The following is an 18,695-nucleotide window of genomic DNA, read 5'->3' as shown; positions in this document are numbered from 1 at the left end:
AATATATTTTAGTCTTATGACACTTCTGGGCTGAATCTAATAAGATAAAATTCAATTAGCATATGTAAAGTCTTAAACTTCAGTACAGAGAAATCAGCTTCACAATTATAATATGAATGAGGCATGGTTAGAAAGTCATCCTGAGAAAATTCTTGGGGTTTTTAGCACTCTAAGTTCAGGAAGAGTCAGCAATATGACTTCAAAATCAAAAGAACTAATATCTTGAGTGACTGTTAAGAGGGCCATAGAGTATTCTTGTACTTCATCTGACATAAATTAAGTTCTAACACAAGCTGGATATATTCAGAGGGTAGCAGTTAGGATCATAGTTGGCCTCAATTCCATGTTATATTAGGAGAGATTTAAAGAACTAGGATAGTTAGCCTGGAGAAGAGAAGTCTTGATAGATATGACACAAAAAGATGTGATAGCTGGGTTTTGAATTTGAATGGTTGTTCATTGAAGAGGCATTAGATTTGTTTTGTTTGTTTCCTGAAGACAGAACTATAAACAATGGGCGGAGAGAGTAAAAAAGTCAATTCATTTGATACCATGTAAGACCATAAAAAAATTACAGTTCTCTAAAGGTGGAGTGGCTGCTTTGAGAGGTGACTTGTTCTGCTTACTTTTGGGGATGAGGGAGGGGTCTTCAGGTAGAGGCTTATACTCTCTTAGCCCACCTAATCTGTTCCTTTTTTTATTTAATCAGTTGGAATGGGGGAAAGGGAAATCATGAGCATGAAGGGCTCTAAAGAGATCTGAGATAGGGGAAAAGATTTACTTGTACAAAAATATTTTAGCAGCTCTTTTTATAGTGGCAAAGATTTGGAAACCAAGGATGTGTCCATCAATTGGGGAATGGCTGAACAAATTGTAGTGTATGGTTGTAATGGAATACTATTATACATTAAGAGATGACAACCAAGACATGTTCAGAAAAACCTGGAAAGAATTATATGAATTGATGTAAAGTAAAGTGAACAGAATCAGGAGAACAATATTTATAGAAACAAAAATATCATATAATGATTGGCTGTGAATGACTAAACTATTTTCGGCAAAACAGGATTCCAAAATAATCCCAAGGGACACATGCCAAAAATGCTACCTACAGCCAAAGAAAAAAGTGTTAGAGTCTGATTACACATCAAAGCATGTCATCTTTCATTTTATTTTGTTATGATTTTTTTCTTTGTGTGTTATGTGTCTTCAGTCATGGCATGAGGAATATGGAAATATGAATTGCATGAAAGTAGTGTTATATAATATATTTACCACCTCAAGGAAGGAAAAAGGGGGAAGAAAGAGGGAGGGAGAATCTGAATTGCAAAACAATTGTCAAAAATTGTTTCTATGTGTAATTGAAAGAAAAATTAACTTAAAGATGAGGGGCCTGCTCACTAATTCCCCCATCTATATTATTACATATACAGCTATATAAAACAGTGTTTTAGGTAATCATCACTGTCTTTATCCTTTTTATTCGAAAGTTCTAGTTTCTTTTGCATGTTAAAGAATATGTACACAAATATGTGTAATATTCTGTAATATTTTGGTATTGGAATCAGTTTTATCTTAATCTTTGGTTTCCTTAAATACATGAGAAATATTTTCCACCAACTACTGTTTTTTAAAAATAGTAGCTACTAAAGTTACCAGGAAATTTAAAACTAATTCTGAATGCATTTACTTTTCAACTGCAGGTTCCATTGGTTATTTTTAAGCGAGAAAAGGAAGTAGCACGGAAATTGGAATTTGATGGGCTTTACATTACAGAACAACCTTCTGAAGATGATATTAAAGGCCAGTGGGATAGACTTGTAATCAATACTCAGTGAGTATAGAAATATATTGGAAATATTTTGTGCTCCAAAAGTTTTTTTCAAAGACTTTTTTAGAGAAGCTGCAATGTAGTCAGAAGTTAATCAAATTAAATACTCAACAAAGAAAATCAAAACACTAAGCATAGTCATCCTTCTGATGGAGGTCATCATTTTTAGCTCCTTGTGTTTTGAAGATTCTAATCAAAGTAGCCTTTAGTTCATTCCCACAGAACTGACAGAATTCACCATCCATTACTACTTGTATTGGGAATGTGCTACCAGAGTTATATAACCTCTTGGAAGGGGATTATCTTAGATCAAAATACAAAGAAAAGAAAAACAAATCATTCAAAGGAAACAATATGACATTAAGGTCAAAACACTGAACTTCACACAAAACTACATAAGCACATACACGTAAGATCCTAACCTTGGGGAAATGCTGAGTCAAACACAGTAACCTAAGCTATAGAAGAGAAGTTTATGATACATAGTTTAAAAGAAAAACAAAAACTCTTTCTGCTACTTTAACCCTATGAAATAATTATCCAACTTTTAATAGTTCTTTAGTATTCTAAATATTAATTCAGAAAATAAATATTATACCTTTAAGTTCAAAAATTTTTTCATGCAATATTTCTTGAAAAGTTTATATTATTTGATTGAAACAGCTGAACAAGATGGCAATTAGAACTCTTCTAACTCTATCTAAGATACTATGCAACTAAAATCAGGTTGAAATAACAAAATAACAAAAAGGTAACAAAGAATATATATCACAGCAAGTTTATAACTTAAAGGATAAACAACTGTTTATGAGTAAAAATTTTAATCACAATTTTGCCTTTTGTGGATGTTAGCATATCCTTACTTTTAAAATTTATCTTTGATAGTTTTATTCTTGCATCATTCTCATTTCTAAATATATCATTCACTGATTCCATACTCAGCAACTCTTTCTTCATAAACTATTTTAAAATATAAATAATATATAAACATATTACATATGATACTTTCATATGATGCATACATGTTTTTCTCCAGTACCTTAATAGATGAGTTCTTGTGATCTCAACTCATAACAGGTATCTAATGAATTTTTATCAGATTGAATACATCATTTGTTTCTAAAAAGAAATTTAAAGATTTAGTTATATATAAATTGCCGACTATTTTTCCAAGTCATATATGATTTTCCTCTGTTTAAATGTTTAATGTATAATATGCATTTATTTCCTTTTTAGGTCTTTCCCCAACAACTACTGGGATAAATTTGTAAAAAGAAAGGTAATGCTTCTCATAAAGAATTCCCTATATTTGTCTGCCCATCCTGAAGTATGAAAAGAGTATTGATTGGATCATTACATAGAACGGGAGATCAGAATGTTTTACATGCCTGTTTACATTTTCAAAAATGAATTTTGAATGAAATTTGAAATACATAGGTTTTTTAGATAGGTACATTATACAGTTGCAAATTAAGTAACATTTAACTCTGTAAACTACAGTTTCCTTTGACTCAACTGAGTTTTAAACTACATTGTTGAGGCAGTTAGGTGGCTCAGTAGATTGAAAGTCAGGCCTAGACTACTGAGTTCAAAAGTAGCCTCAGACACTTCCTGGCTATGTGACCCTGGACAAGTCACTTAATCCTCATTATCTAGCCTTTACCACTTTTCTGCTTTAGAACTAAAATACAGATTCAATTGCTTCTAATATGCAAGGTTAAGGCTTTTAGGGGGGAAAAAAACTGACATAGGACATTTTGATGAAAATGAAAAAAAAATCCTATAGAATGGCTAAGGTAACAAAAGTTGGCATTATCTTATGTGATAGCTGGCTAAACTTAAGGCTTAGCCACTTCCTTTCAATAAAAGGGGAAAATAATTGTGAAGACTGGATTTTTAAAAAATGATCTCACTTTGAAAGATTGGTCTTTGTAGTACTTTCTGAATTGCTAATTATTTTCATGGTCCTCTCAAATATTTCTCAAAGGGCTTTGATTATCCATTGCCAACTCATCTTGTATTCCATATGAAACTTGGAGGAAATATTTCCATATCAGATGGCTTAGTGGTCATAGTTGCATGGGGGAAAAAATAGCCCTCCTGTTTTTTCAGGTATTTGTTTTGTACACAGTATTCACATGCCTAGTTTAAGCACAGGGTTTTTTAAATAATGATTTTTAAATGCATCAGCACTTTCCTTCTATTACTCATTTTTAATTTAAACCAAAGAAGTAAAGGTCAGAGGGAACCTCTTATCTGAACTAGTTTTTATGAATAGATGAATAATTAACATATGTACATGAGGGCCCAGGAAAGGAGAACTATGTGGTCCCAAGAGAGGAGGAGATTCATATGACCCCAAAGAAGACAGCAGCTAACAGGGGTCCCCAAACTATGGCCTATGGGCCACATGTGGCCCCCTGAGGCTATTTATCCAGCTCCCACCACACTTCCGGAAGGGGCACCTCTTTCATTGGTGGTCAGTGAGAGGATGTGGTGTCAACATGGAAATCTAGAAACTCCCAGTTTACTTAGTTTAAGGGCATAAACCCTAGGTTTTGACCTTGTCACAGGAGAGTTTTCCCCTGAGGGAAGGTCCCACTTCACCAGACAACGAGACATCCACTTCATCTTTGGTGCAGTAGGTAGCACAATGGTCTTGCAAGCTGAAGGTCCGGAGTTTGATCCTCCAAAGGAGGGTGTGATATATTGGGAAAGGCTTCTAGAGACAAAAGAGCTACTTGACTTCGGATGGGATTTACCTCCCCACCTGAAGTGGATGTCTAGTGTCTGGTGAAGTGGGACCTTCCCTCAGGGGGAAACCTCTCCTGTGACAAGGTCAAAACCTGGGGTTTATGCCCTTAATAAACTAAGTAAACTGGGGATTTCTAGATTTCCATGTTGGCAGTGGCAGCACCACAGGCGGCATTCATGTACAGTACTTCTTCTGGTGACAATCCTTTGCATGGCGCCTTGTTCTGAGAATGAGGTGCTATGCAAAGGATTATGTGGCTGCACAATGGAAGATGTAAGCATGGTGAGAGGCAATGTGGGGGAGGGAATTCCACACTGACAGACCCATCACAGCCAGCACTGCATAGTTTTAGTCCGACACACCAATGGTCTGAGGGACAGTGAACTGGCCTCCTGTTTAAAAAGTTTGGGGACCCTTGAGCTAGAACAATGACAAGAATTCTCTAGTTAAGTCAGGAGTTACAGGAAAGAGAAAGCTGGTAGCAATGGACTAGATGTAGCAGAAAAACTAAAAGGTTCCTGAAAACATCAGATTCCTAGACCAAGTCTTCTAGGTGTCCAGAAACATAGTTGTTTCTGGAAATTTTGGAGACCAGTTTTGCATGTTCCTTGACCTAGAAAGAGGACACATAAAGCCACTATGGATGGGAAGTTGAGGAGGCTTGAAGTGTGTGAGGACAGGAGATGGGTAGGGGATGAAGCTCACAGTAGTGGAATAAACCTGGAATATATGGGTCCCTGGGTCCAGCTCCCTGGAGAGGGGAGGGGAGCCGACATGACTGTTTGCGTACTGGCTCTAGTGTGAAATCTGTGTTTGATGTTTACTCCAAAATAACATAAATTTTGTATTTCATTTGATGTATTATTAATCTGCACTGTTGCAAAGGAGCCGAGGTCTTTTTTTTTTTACTTTTTTGCTGTAGAAACTAAAATAAGAGATATATTTCAGTATTCTGAGGGGAAAAGTAAATACTATTCCTGTGGTCTAGTTAGGCTAAAGTAGATAAGCCATATTCACCAAATAAGCATATTTTTAAAAGTTATAAGTGTTTTTATTTCTTTATTATGAAGTAATGTGATTCCAAATGATGAATAAACATTAAATATAAGAAAGACAGAAAAAATCTTAATGGTTTGTGATCAAAAGAAGAAAATGAAATACATTTTGGACTTGAAACTAGCAAAAATATTTTTCTTATCTTCAGGTTATGGATAAGTATGGAGAGTTCTATGGCCGAGATAGAATCAGTGAATTATTAGGCATGGACAAAGCCGCTTTAGATTTTAGTGATGCACGAGAAAAGAAGAAGCCAAAGAAAGACAGCTCCTTATCAGCCGTGTGAGTATTTCTGTCTCCCTTCAAATTTAAAAATGTATTCCTAAGCTTTCCATAACTTAGATGTTTTTGCTACACTATAAGAAGAAAACAGAAAATATGGATGAATAGATAGACTTAAATATATTATGTTTCTGAGTTTTCATTACTAGATTTTGATCTTTGCCCTTTAGTTTATTTTCATTCTTCAGACTTAAAGAACAATATTTCTATGTTAAACATTAATTGTCAAACATGTTACTTATATTAGAATCTTGTACTTTGTCCATAATAAAGTCAAGAACACCATTAATGAGGAAGCTAGATTATCCAATTTATTATTATCAAAGTAAATGCATGCAAATATCAATAATTTACCTTTAACAAGAGTCTTCATGTTTGAGAAATAAAATTAGTATAGTAAAGAAACTGTGAGTGAAGTCTATTACAAAACAAAAAAATTATCAAATCAAATCTAATACATTTAAAAAGTCTATTATAAAACATAAATTTATTTTACAAAAATACTCAGAAATATATTCAACTTTTTCAGAGTTCTAGATCAAAAGTGATGTTGATGTATAGATTTCCATAAAAGGAAGGCAATTAGGAGACCAGGATGTAGAGGCTGACCTGATCTTACTTGTCAGAATCCATGATGTGTATTCTATTTTTATTATTGCTTTCCTTTTCCTCTTTGAAGATCATGTGAGATAGAAGAAAAAACAAAATCTGTATCTATGGAGAATGCCTCCTTTCAATTATACACAGCTGTCTATGGTCCTAATATGCCTAGAACTGTGCAAATGGATTGGTGAGGGGGGAAAATGATATATATGGACATTTGCCTCTTCTCTCCCCTATTCCTATCTCTTCCTTGTTCCTTGCTCTTGTCATGCCTCTTGAACCTCTTCTCCAACTCATACTGTTATAAATTAGGATATATTTCATATAGAGTAAAATACAAATATATGTACATTACATGAATATATAAATATATAGGAAACAATTTCTGAAGCAGATGGAGGTCAGTGGCAATTTCTGAAGGAGTGGGTACAGACTCTTTTGAGATGCAAGTTTTAAGGAGGGTGTAGAGTTCATGTGGACTGACCATTTGTGATCCTGTGAACAATTAATTAAATGTTAACAAACTTTACAATGCCAAAAAGAAAACTTTTAAATGTGAACATTAGATCCTTTTTCACTATGATTCTTATGTATTTGATGAAAAATTGTTCAGTGATAATTTTTGTGGGGTTACAAACTGCAGATTCATGATTTCTCAATATGGAGAAATCCTCAAATGGTAAATACCTCACCAATATAAACCAATGACTCATTTCCAACTTAAAATTTTAAAGAATTGCTTGAGGTCTCTTGATTTGAGGCAGGATTTGAACTTAGATCTTCCTAATAGTCTGGCACTCTATCCACCCAACTACATGACCTTACTCTGTGATAAATACTTTCAAGAGTTAATCAGCATGATTAACATGATAACAGCCAGTTGCGAGAAATACAAAGAATAAAACAATTCCTATTCATATATCAATACATACAGTGTAGGTATAAAGAGAATGATTACAAATGCATAAGTAATTTAAATAGAAGGCATTATAGAAGGGAGGCAAGTAGCAGTTGAGAGAAATAAGAAGAGGCTTCATTTGAAAGGCACTGATTGAGCTGTATCTTGAAGGAAGAGAGGGACTCTGTGTGGGAGAGGAAAGGTGGGAGGACATTCCAGGCACGAGAGACAACTGGTACAAAGGCATGGAAGTGGAAGAATTTCCAAAATGTTAATAAAAGACAGTCACAAACACACACAGATATGTGTGCATATTATTCAATTTTCAGGAAGGCAAACAGAGGAATTTAAATTTTACCTAACAGAAGCTTTTAAAAAATAAAATACATGGAAAGTCTACTGGAATCAGAATCAGAGGTCATATTCTTAAATGGCAAGAGACAGCATTCTTTGAATTATTGCACACTCTGGAGGTTGTAAAATTTTGGAATGGATTACCAAAAGTTATTGTGAGGTTTTCTCTTGACTCATTTCAAAATATGATTCATAATTTACCCAACAGAGTACTTTGTCATTCACAGTAACAAAATGAATTCTGTAGAGTTAATCTAAGCTCGTGTGTTTGATTTATATATAGTCTCACAAATAGTGTTCTTTTTTCTCATTCCAGACTGAATTCAATTGATGTGAAGTATCAGATGTGGAAATTAGGAGTTGTTTTCACTGACAATGTAATTGTATTTTATTAAACTATTACCAAATAAGATATTCTTTCAACTTAAAGCTGTCTTTGACCACCCATAAGATGAAAAAGAGGTTTTGCATGTGTCTATATGTGTTTTAAAGTCTTTAAACTTTCAATTTACTCATTAGAAAGAATTTCTGACAAATATGACTTAGTTCCTCTCTACTTACTTGGATTGTTTTGAGAAGCTAATGAAAGTGAGATTTACAAATTACAAATGACTGTAGATTTAAATGAATGTAGATTTAATTTGCCTATCCTTTTTCAAATGTGTTTATGGACTTTATTTTGGTGTTTTCCCTCACTTTTTCCCCCTTAACACAATTTTATTATCTATTGTATCTGCTTCTCTTCCTTTTGAGTTTTGGCAGAAAAATTTAGGAAAAAACTGCCAGGACCTACTATAAAGTCATACCTTCTAATATCTATAAGACCTTCTCCAGAATGTTTTATAATAGTAGTAGCAAACATTTATTTAGTGTCTATTCTGGGTGAGGTCCTACAGATCATAAATATAAAATACAAATATAAAACTGAGTCCTGCCCTAAAAAGAGTTTATATTTTCATAGTTCTTTTATTCCCCTCTTTTTAGTTCCCTATCCCATTCCCCTGGTTCCTAATTTTTTTTGTCTCTCATTTAGGCTGTAAGGGCCCCAGAAGAAGATGTAATATAATTGACAGAGTACTGAGTTTGGAGTCAGAAAACCTGGCCTTGAATCCTTTTTCTTCTTCTTCTACCTGTGCTATCTTGAGCAAGTCACTTAACTACTCTGAGACTGTTATTATACATATATAGATTTAGCAGACAGCCTCAACTAATCCTTATTAGTTGTTTGACCTAGGTTATTTTATTTCTCCAGCATGTTTCCTCATCTTTAATATGAGGAATGTAGGAGTAGCCAGGTGGCTCAGTGAAGCACTGAGCCTAGAGTCTTATAAACCCAAATTCAGATCCAGGCTCAGATCCTTACTAGCTGTGTGACCTTGGGCAAATCATTTGTCCTCTGTCTATCTTAGTTTCCTCATTTATGAAATGAAGAGGAAATTAACACCCACTTCCCAGGGTTGTTGTAAGGGTCAGATGAGATAATAACTATAAAGCACTTTGTACTGTGCCTGACTCAAATAAGTACTATATAAATATTATTCAACTGATAAGCACCAAAGCCAACATTAGAGTCCATGTTGTCTCAATAATAGTCTAATATTCCTTTCACAATGCTTTTTAAAAATACTACATGTATAGTTAGGATAAACCTAAATTCCAATTCTGCTCCCGATACTTGCCCATTATTGCACCTGTAGAAAGTCACTTCATCTATATGAGATTCAATTTTTTTATTTGTAAAATTGGAATAATAATTCTTAACTAATTGGCTGTCAGGATCCAATGAGAATAACATGTTTATTTTGTTATAGTCCTTAAAGTATTACATCAGCTATTACGATTAAATTCCCTTTTTGCTCATGTTTCTATATCAAAATGTTTCTGTAATCACATTATCTTCAACTTCCTCCATTTTTAATTAACTCATATTTACTCCCCAAATCTTCTCTCTTTAAAATTTCTCCATATATATTTGACTTAACCACCATCTTTAATTATTGAGAATCATGACCTCAGTCATCTTTTAATATTCCCTTTTCTTTACCTCAAATAGCCAATCAGTTATTAACAATAGTCAATTGTTAATTCCTATCAATTCTGCCTTCACAATCCTCCTACTTCTATCTGGGTCTTCCACTCCTACTTAAAATAACTTCACTCAGCCACCCATTACTTATTTATATTGTTGTAAAGACTTCTTACCTGATATTTCTGCCTCCAGGATCAGGCCTCTAATATATTCTTCCCACCATTGCTCAAGCTTTCTTCTTTTGGGACTACTTTAATCATATTATCTCTTTACTCAAAAACTTCCTGTGCTTCCTCATAGCACAACAAGGATATATAGAAAGATAGATAGATAGATAGATAGATAGATAGATAGATAGATAGATAGATAGATATGATCCTGGAATTCAAAGCCATCCATAGTCTGGCTCCAATCCACCTTCCCTGTTTCATTTCATACTACTCTTCTTCATGTACTTAAATTAGTTATTTCTATTCCTCATTCTCAACCTTCCCTTTCCTTTCCCCAGACTTGTTCACTTTGAATCATAAGCTAGAAATGTACTTCTCCCCTTCCTGATATCTTTTCCTTTGGTGCCCAATTCAGGTTACTCTAATCCACTATCTTAAATTGATCTCACCCTCTTGAACTATTTTATTATTCACTAATCATATTCTACTTGTATCATAAAAATTTACAAAGAATGTCTCCTCTTCCCCTATTAAATTATTATCTTCTTATATTCAAGGTCTGTGTTAGGTTTATTTTTCTATCCCAAGTTCTTGGGACATTGTCTTATATATTTATTTCAACCCACTAAGTATTTATTAAACAACACTGTTCAAGGGCATAGTATTTGTTTAACATCAACGACTGCTTAACCCCTTTAAACCTGTTTTTTTTTTCCTAACACTCTACCATTCTGCCTTTCAATGTCAACAGTCACCAAATCCAAAGACTTAGAAGTCAGCCCTAATTCTCTTTGGCCTTTCTGCATCATTACTGACACTGAGTTTGTACTTAATAGATATTTTCAGATTTTTTTGTTGAACTGAAACTCTTTCTTACTTTCCATACCACTATAGTGTCCTGATTGTCCTCCTACCTGTCCTGTCTATTAATTGCTGGCTTCCCTTCTTTATGCTATACTCTAAATATGCATGTACTCCAAGGATCCAGCTTCATTCTGCTCTTCTTGCACCTCTATGGTATTTCCCTTATAAATCTCACTTGTTCAAAAAGTCCCAATGCTCATATATAAGTATGCAACTCTGAATTCAGTTTTCTTTTCATTCTCACTCCTTCTGACCTGATTCAAACCTTCATCATTTCCTTTATAGAACTGACTCTCAGAATGTCATCCTAGGGCTAATTTATTTGCTTCAAAGAACTGGAGTAGTGTGAAAAAACCCACCATTATCTGCTAAGCCCTTTGAATTATTATAGAGCAATAAGTTAGTAGCATTTACTGATTACCTGTGTGCAGAGTATTGTAATAGGTTCTGAAAAGGGCAAGAGAAAATTAGCAATTAGTTCTTCCCTCCTGGAGACAAATTTTTAATGTGATAGAACAAGTTAAAAGAAAAAGTAAAGAAGAACAACTTAATGTAACTGCATAAAATATTTTCATATATTCTGAAACAATAGTTAATTAAATAAAGTGATTAGATTTAGATAGCATCAGGTTGGTGACAAACTGACATTTTTCTTTTTATGTGTTTTTGCTCAATAGTCATTCCTCTATTTAGCCTGGTACATGACTATGTCTGTCCTTGGACATTACAATAACTTCTTTTTTGCTGCACATCTCCTTGATATTGCTATGGGATTCAAGACATTACGTACCATCTTGTCTTCAGTGACTCACAATGGCAAACAGGTAGATTTATACTTATTTTTCCACAACAGCTTAAAAAAAAATAACAACCCAGTGACTTCTTAAATCAGATGGTTATGAGGGTAGCACTGTGATTTGTTTTGATGAATAGTTGTTTGTTCCTTTGTGTTTTTCCCAACATAGAGCTTATGGCATCTAAGTACATATAGTATACTGAATATATAATCTGAGTATAACTGAAAGAGACCTTAGAAATAATTTAATGCAATATTTTCACTTTATAGGCAAAGGAAGGATAGAATATAATCCCAAATAACATATCTGAACTTTACATACCTGGTTAGAGGCAGAACCAGAATGGGAACCCCCATCTCCTGATTCCCAGTCCTGTGTACTTCCTGTTACATCATACTCAGTAGACAAAGCTGAGAAAGTTTGGGGTATGTACCCAGGAAGACTTTGAGGTGTTTGTTCAGGGAGACCTAGAGATCTGATGAGGGTTTCAAAGACAATAAAGCATAGCAGCAGGGATTATGGTAGTTCTATGTGTGCTAAATGTGTCTGACATAATCAAGCATGCTTTCCTGATTGAAGAGCAGGAAATTTGTGTGAAGGGATTGAAAGCATAAGCACAGAGTCAAAAAAGTAAATGAAAAGAACATGATTTTTTAATAAAGGAAATTCAAATATGAAAAAAAAAGTTCAGAAGGTTCTTAACAGAGGGATGGAGATATTCTCTAATGAGATGGTTGATCACTGCAGCTTCCATGACAGATAAGATAATTGATGAATTTCTTGCTAGCCTTTGATGGACTTTGAAAAAGTCATTGTTCACAGATTTAAATTCACAGATGGAATCTAAAGGTCAGTGAGGGCATTTTTTGCAGAGAGCTATGCTACCTGTTTTCACACTGTAAATTTGGCACTTACTAAATGACATGTAAAAGAATTACTTTATAGGTGGACTGGCTTTTAATGATACCCTTTGAGTGAAAAAAAATTATTTTTGTGAAGAATAGGAGATAGGCCAATTTGGATAGACCAAAGAATTCATAAAGAAGGAATGCGTGTATTAATAAATCCACACATATACACTCAAAAATATTAAAGTCCAAGATATATATATATATATATATATATATATATATAAAATATAGAATAGATATGTAACTATGAAGATTAGTTTTCCAACTTTCTAGCACAGGATTTTTACAAATGTTACTTTACTCTGAGTATTACACCAAAATATATTGGTTTTAGTGGCAAAAGCATCCTATTAAAATGATGAATTAATTCTGTGAGGTCCTTTTTTAAAAATACAGAACACCAATCTTAACCTGGTTATGGACCATATATTATGCCAAATTCTACAGATATGAAGAAAGTGATCATTGCCCTCAGGGAGTTCACATTTTAATTCACCTTTCAAATGACTATATCCATACAAGATATTAATATGTAAAATGGAAGATGATCCCAGTGGGAAAATATTATAGCAACATAGGGGAGCTACATTACCATTAGAAGGAGAGGATCATTAAGATTATGAAATATTGTTTGGAAAGTATATGTATAATTTCTCTGTGAAAACTGGAAACACTAGTCTATTACATAGCATTACATTTTCATTATATTATGTAGCAAAAGACCTACAGATCCTCTAACTGATATCTTCAATTAGATATAACCAACATGTAGTTTGGTATCAAAGTAGAGAATTATAAGTAGACATTTTAAACTATAACAATTTTATGTTGACAAGAATAGCCTCTGGAATCTGATTGAGTTGTGATCTCATTCACTTTGATCATATGATTATGTTTACACAACTTCTAAATTATTTACAATGGTTCTAACCAATCTTGTATTTACACATTTCAAAAACAGAATCAATTCCTTTTTAGTTTATATTACTCTGTTTTTACTAGTCAGAGAGCATGATATGGAAAGATATCATTTTTCAGCTACAAATAATGAGAAAAAACTAATTTGTTTTCAATGCATACAAATTATTTTTGAGGAATATACTTTATAAATATGGAGTTATTTCCTTGCTGATAAATACTACCAAATTCTAAAATGCAGAAAATAATTGTCACATTTCCTAGTTCACAGGATTGTTAAGAAGAAAGTAGTATGTGAATTTGAGTTATATATATATATGTGTGTGTGTATGTATATACACATGTATGTAAGCTATCATTCTAATTATGGACATTTTTGACTTAGATTTACAAATCACCAATGGATCTCAATTTACATGTGAAGTCTAATCTTTGCTTAGAGTTAATGTAAATGTGCAATGAATTCATTCAAGATATAAAGTTGTCTTGCATAAAATAACCTTAATTGCTGATTAAAATCAAGAAAAAAGAACCAAAAATAAATAAATCATTCATCAGACTTAGAGTAAGAGCAAGAACAATAGAGGTGGTTCATTAATTAGATATGGATTCCATTTGTTTCTAATATGTAAATCTAGCTGTGTGTTCACTATATTTGTTTCTTATCCATAAACATGTTAAATATGCTGGTCAAATGATTGGTGGTTTTAACATGAGTTCAATGTAACTCTCATTCTTTTACAGCTTGTGCTGACTGTGGGATTACTAGCTGTTGTTGTATACCTATACACAGTTGTGGCATTCAATTTTTTCCGAAAGTTCTACAACAAAAGTGAAGATGGAGATACACCTGATATGAAATGTGATGATATGCTAACAGTAAGTTCATGTTCTGTAGGCTAATCTTGAATAGAATATTTTTCCCTCTTCATATGAAGTTGCTCATTCCATAACTATTTTGTATTTTTCATCTATAGTAGTAATGTACAAAGTATTACTATGTTGATAACCACACAGGAATCAGAATTGATTACTTTAGGGAAAAAAAATTGTACTCTAATGAATTTCTGAACTATTAAGTAAAATATAATTCTTAAAATATATGAGGAAGATAGTGATCTAGGCTTGATAACAGAAAAAACTGCCTCATATTTAGAGAGCTCCAAAACTGACTTGTTTGGTATGTTTTAGAGAGAACTATTTTTTCTTGTATGGATTAAATTATATAGTTACTGAGGTCTTTTTTTAACTCCTTAGCATTGCCATTTCCATTATCTCTGACTTTAGAGATCATCAAAAATTAACTTCAATTTTCAGTGATACCTGGAACTTGGCAGAGTTCTTCTATGACCCCAAAATGTACAATTAAAAAAAATTCAATCAATTTAGGGATACAAGTGTTTTGATTTTTCAATTAAAATTTGCTTTAGAATCAGTTTGAAAGCTGAGAGGGATTTTGGAGGTCATCTAGTACAGCATCTGGATTTTAAAGATAAAAAAAAAACTGAGACCTAGGGAGGTGAAATGATAGTGGCAGAGGGAGGACTTGAGCCCATATCCTTTGTCTCCAAATCTAGATATTTTTTCTACCCCATAGGATTACACATCTCTTCAACCTGGTCTCACTGACACCTCAAATCAACATATCCCAAAGAGAACATTACCTTTATCGCAAGACAATACCTTCTTAATTGTCTACATTGATGGATGATTCCATCCTTTTCCTGCTGTCCAGTCTACAACCTCATGGTCATTTTTAACCCTTTGTTAGCAATCATCCATTGCTTATATGTGATCAGTTGTCAAGTCCTATCAGTTCTACCCACCTCAACTTTCACACCCATCTTCTCTTTATTCACAGCAGGTCCATATTATTTCTCACCTGGACTGATGAAGCAATGCTTCTCATTGCATCATTCAAATACATTTATTTGCTTTTCTTCTTTTTTGAGTTGCCCAGTTTTAGCCATAGTAACTGTTTCTGTTTCCTGTTATCATCTAGTCTCTAAGGATGGTCCCTCTAGTGTATATATATTGCAATGAATGCTCTTCTAATGTTAGATGACTTACTTCAGTAGTATAACTGCTATCCTGCTGTGTAGTGTCTAGTAGGAATTGTTATATTCTGGATAGAACTGCTCAAGATGAATGTGACCAAGTGAAATTTAAGAAGATCTCTAAAGATCTCCAGTTTAATTCTGGTGCCATGCTTTCCTTATGAACATATCAACATCCATAATGATCTTATCAAATATGTCTTCTAATTCCTATCAATCACTAAAGTATGAGTTGATTTGAAAGCCAAATACTTGGAAATTTTTATGCTCTGTGCTTTTCACCTAAACAAACTGTGGCTATATGTTGGTTTTACCTAGGATACTCTAAAACATAATCTTGTAACATGGATTTTAGAGTAAATGAACCAATAAACTACACTAAGTCTATGAATATACAAAAGAATAATATATTGTCTATGCTGTCAAATAGATTATAAATTACTTAAGGAAACAAAAAATGTGTGTAAGGCAATAAGCAAACAAATAATTGCTATAAGAATAATAATAATAACCAGCATTTATGTAATACTTTAAATTTTGCAAATTGCTTTGCATGATAAATCATTTGACTTTCATAACAGCTTTGTGTAGGAGATGCTAGTATAATCACCATTTCTCAGGTGAGGAAACTAAGGCCCAGAGAAGTCAAGTGAAAAGAGAGTTTATATTAACATAGGAATGGAGGAAGGAAAGAAGGAAGGAAGGGAGGACTAGGACTTATTAAATGTTTACAGGGTGGCAGGCACTGTGTTAAGGGAGATAAAAATACAAATAAAAAGAAAGATAAAATAAGTATTGCCATAATGTTAGGTAGAATATATAGCTTATATTCTAATCAGGGAAGATAATACACAAAATGGAGCTGAAAGGGGAGGTAGGAGAGATAAGGATCAAGATTCCTGCACAAGACTTGATTTTGAATTCTAGAAGATCAGAAGAGGACCAAGAGTCAAATCAAGAAAGACCAACCTGAGCCCCTTTACAAAATAGTAGCTCCAAAAGGAATTCATCAATGTGAGGAGGAAATAAGCCTAGAAGAGGTAGATTTCATGATGAGCAAGCTGCAGGGTGGTAGAATATTTCAAAGTAAATAGGACCTATGCATTGAGAGAAGTTCCTGGGAAAGGCAGCTGTAGGAACATGATTTTGTACTCCAGAATGTCAGGATTAGGGCTGAGATCGCATGTGTAAGAAAGTATCTGGGGAACTATTTTAATTCAGGTCTTTCTGATTCAAAGTTCTACCATTGTTATGGGTTCTGTTGTGCCACCTAGATACATAAATTGTGTGATGCTGAAAATGAGTATACCTTGACTTCAAGAAAGGAGAGAAGGAATAATCAAATGACTTTCCTAGAGAAGGTGAGCTTTGGGCTTGGTAGGTTTTTGATAAGCAGAATGAATAAAGAGTATTTGAAGAATAGTATGAGATAAGAATAAGTGTGGCATATAATGGGGGGGTATTGAACAGACAAGTTAACTATATCAGAGGTTCATGCTGAAAAGCAGCCTGAAATAAAGTTGAATTAATGAATTGGATGGGACCAGTTTATATAGGTCTAGGCACAGGAGTTTGGATTTGATATGGTAAGGGGGAGGCATAAGCGGTCCTTTAATTCAATTTAATAGCAACATAGAGACTTCTAGATTTCATAGTAGATTGAATTTTGGATTTGAATGAAAAAGACCAGGACTCAAATCCTGCTTCAGACATTTATGAGCTATGTGACCTTAGTTAAATAACCTTTCAACTTCAGTTTCCTCATCTGGAAAATGGAAATTAAAAATAACATCTCACAGGGTTGTTTTAAGGACCAAATCAAATGACAGAATATATACCAAGCACTTTATAATCCTTAAAAGACTATATAAATATTAGCTTTTATTAAACAAAACTTATTAACATTTTCTCTGTGTTAAACACTGCCAGGTCCCAAGAATCTATTCTTTAATTCTGGTATCCTAAAAATAATAATAACAATGATAATAATAATAATAATAGCATTATATAGTGCTTTAAAGTTTACATAGCACTTTATAAACATTACTTCATTTTATCATTACAAAAATTCTGAGAGACAAGTGCTATCATTATTCCCTTTTTGGAGTTGAGGAAACCAAGACAGATCTTATAGCTAATAAGTGTCTGAGATCAGAGTTGAACTTGGGTCTTCTCAACTCCAAGTCTAGCATTCCACCCACTGAGCTATCTCTTTTATCCTTCCTTTCTGATATCATGCAAAATTGTTATAGTTATTCTATTAAAAAAACCAACAACCTTTCATCCTAGAAATAATATTGTATATTGGTTCCAAGGCAGAAAAGTGGTAAGGACTAGGCAATGGGAGTTAAATTACTTGCCCAGAGTCAACATCTAGGAAGGGTCTAAAACTAGGTCTGAACCCAGGACTTCCTGTCTCTAGACTTGACTTTCAAACCACTAAACCACTAGCTGCCCCCTAGTTATTCTTATCTTAAAAAAAAAAACAAAAAAACCTGAAATGGTACCTCAAATAAAATTGCTTATTTTCATATTCATTTTCTTACAGGTTTCAGATGTTGTTTACTTAGATTTGCCAAACTCCCTGTTTGTTTCATTCTATTTCAATCATTTTTGCTGTTTTAAGTTTTATGATAATTAATTAAGAGTTGCTCATCATAAAACTCATCCCTAGATCAATTGACAGAAACACTGCTCACACATTTAAAACATTGCATAGGACCTGTCTTTGTATCAGCTAATGATATCTGAAAGAGAAACATTGTACCCTCTGGGTATGACTAATGGTTATGTGTTTAGCTACCTTTTAAGCATAAAGATACCTTGACTTTCCAAAACTGATATGACTCCACAAAATCAGTTTTCACAGTAAAAAGATGAGACTAAAGAAATCTATTTCAAGTACATTTAAAGATTATTATTGCCGACATAGGCTAGTCTGAAAGTCTCAGGAGTTTTTCAGATGAGCAAGTTATTCTCCCTATTATCCTTCTCTATCATTTACCATTTGGGATTATAATTGGTTTGGAACACGGCAAAGGAACAGATCAACTTAAAACCCCACATGATTAAGAACCCTCTCCTCCCTCCACACTCATGATACAAAACTAGAATTAGAAGTATTTCTGTATAGCTGTCAGACTATTAGTGTTATATGTAGAATATAAGAT

The 18,695-nt window shown here is 33.5% G+C and overlaps 1 protein-coding gene across 2 annotated transcripts in view; it reads left to right on the top strand.

The window, feature by feature from the left end:
* The window catches only part of RYR2 (ryanodine receptor 2), a 760,518-nt gene that overhangs the window by 718,652 nt on the left and 23,171 nt on the right, over positions 1–18,695 (top strand). For both annotated transcript variants that reach the window (XM_056816085.1, XM_056816086.1), the window contains 6 exons: positions 1,704–1,834; positions 3,068–3,110; positions 5,791–5,924; positions 8,096–8,156; positions 11,520–11,666; positions 14,213–14,347. In XM_056816085.1, the coding sequence (XP_056672063.1) occupies positions 1,704–1,834; positions 3,068–3,110; positions 5,791–5,924; positions 8,096–8,156; positions 11,520–11,666; positions 14,213–14,347 (651 nt within the window). The remainder of the gene's footprint in view (positions 1–1,703; positions 1,835–3,067; positions 3,111–5,790; positions 5,925–8,095; positions 8,157–11,519; positions 11,667–14,212; positions 14,348–18,695) is intronic.

This window comes from Monodelphis domestica, chromosome 2 (assembly GCF_027887165.1).
Source record: "Monodelphis domestica isolate mMonDom1 chromosome 2, mMonDom1.pri, whole genome shotgun sequence".
Classification (NCBI taxonomy): Eukaryota; Metazoa; Chordata; class Mammalia; order Didelphimorphia; family Didelphidae; genus Monodelphis; species Monodelphis domestica.
The sequence above is the reverse complement of the archived record's forward strand: the minus strand, read 5'-3'. Positions and strand labels throughout refer to the sequence as shown.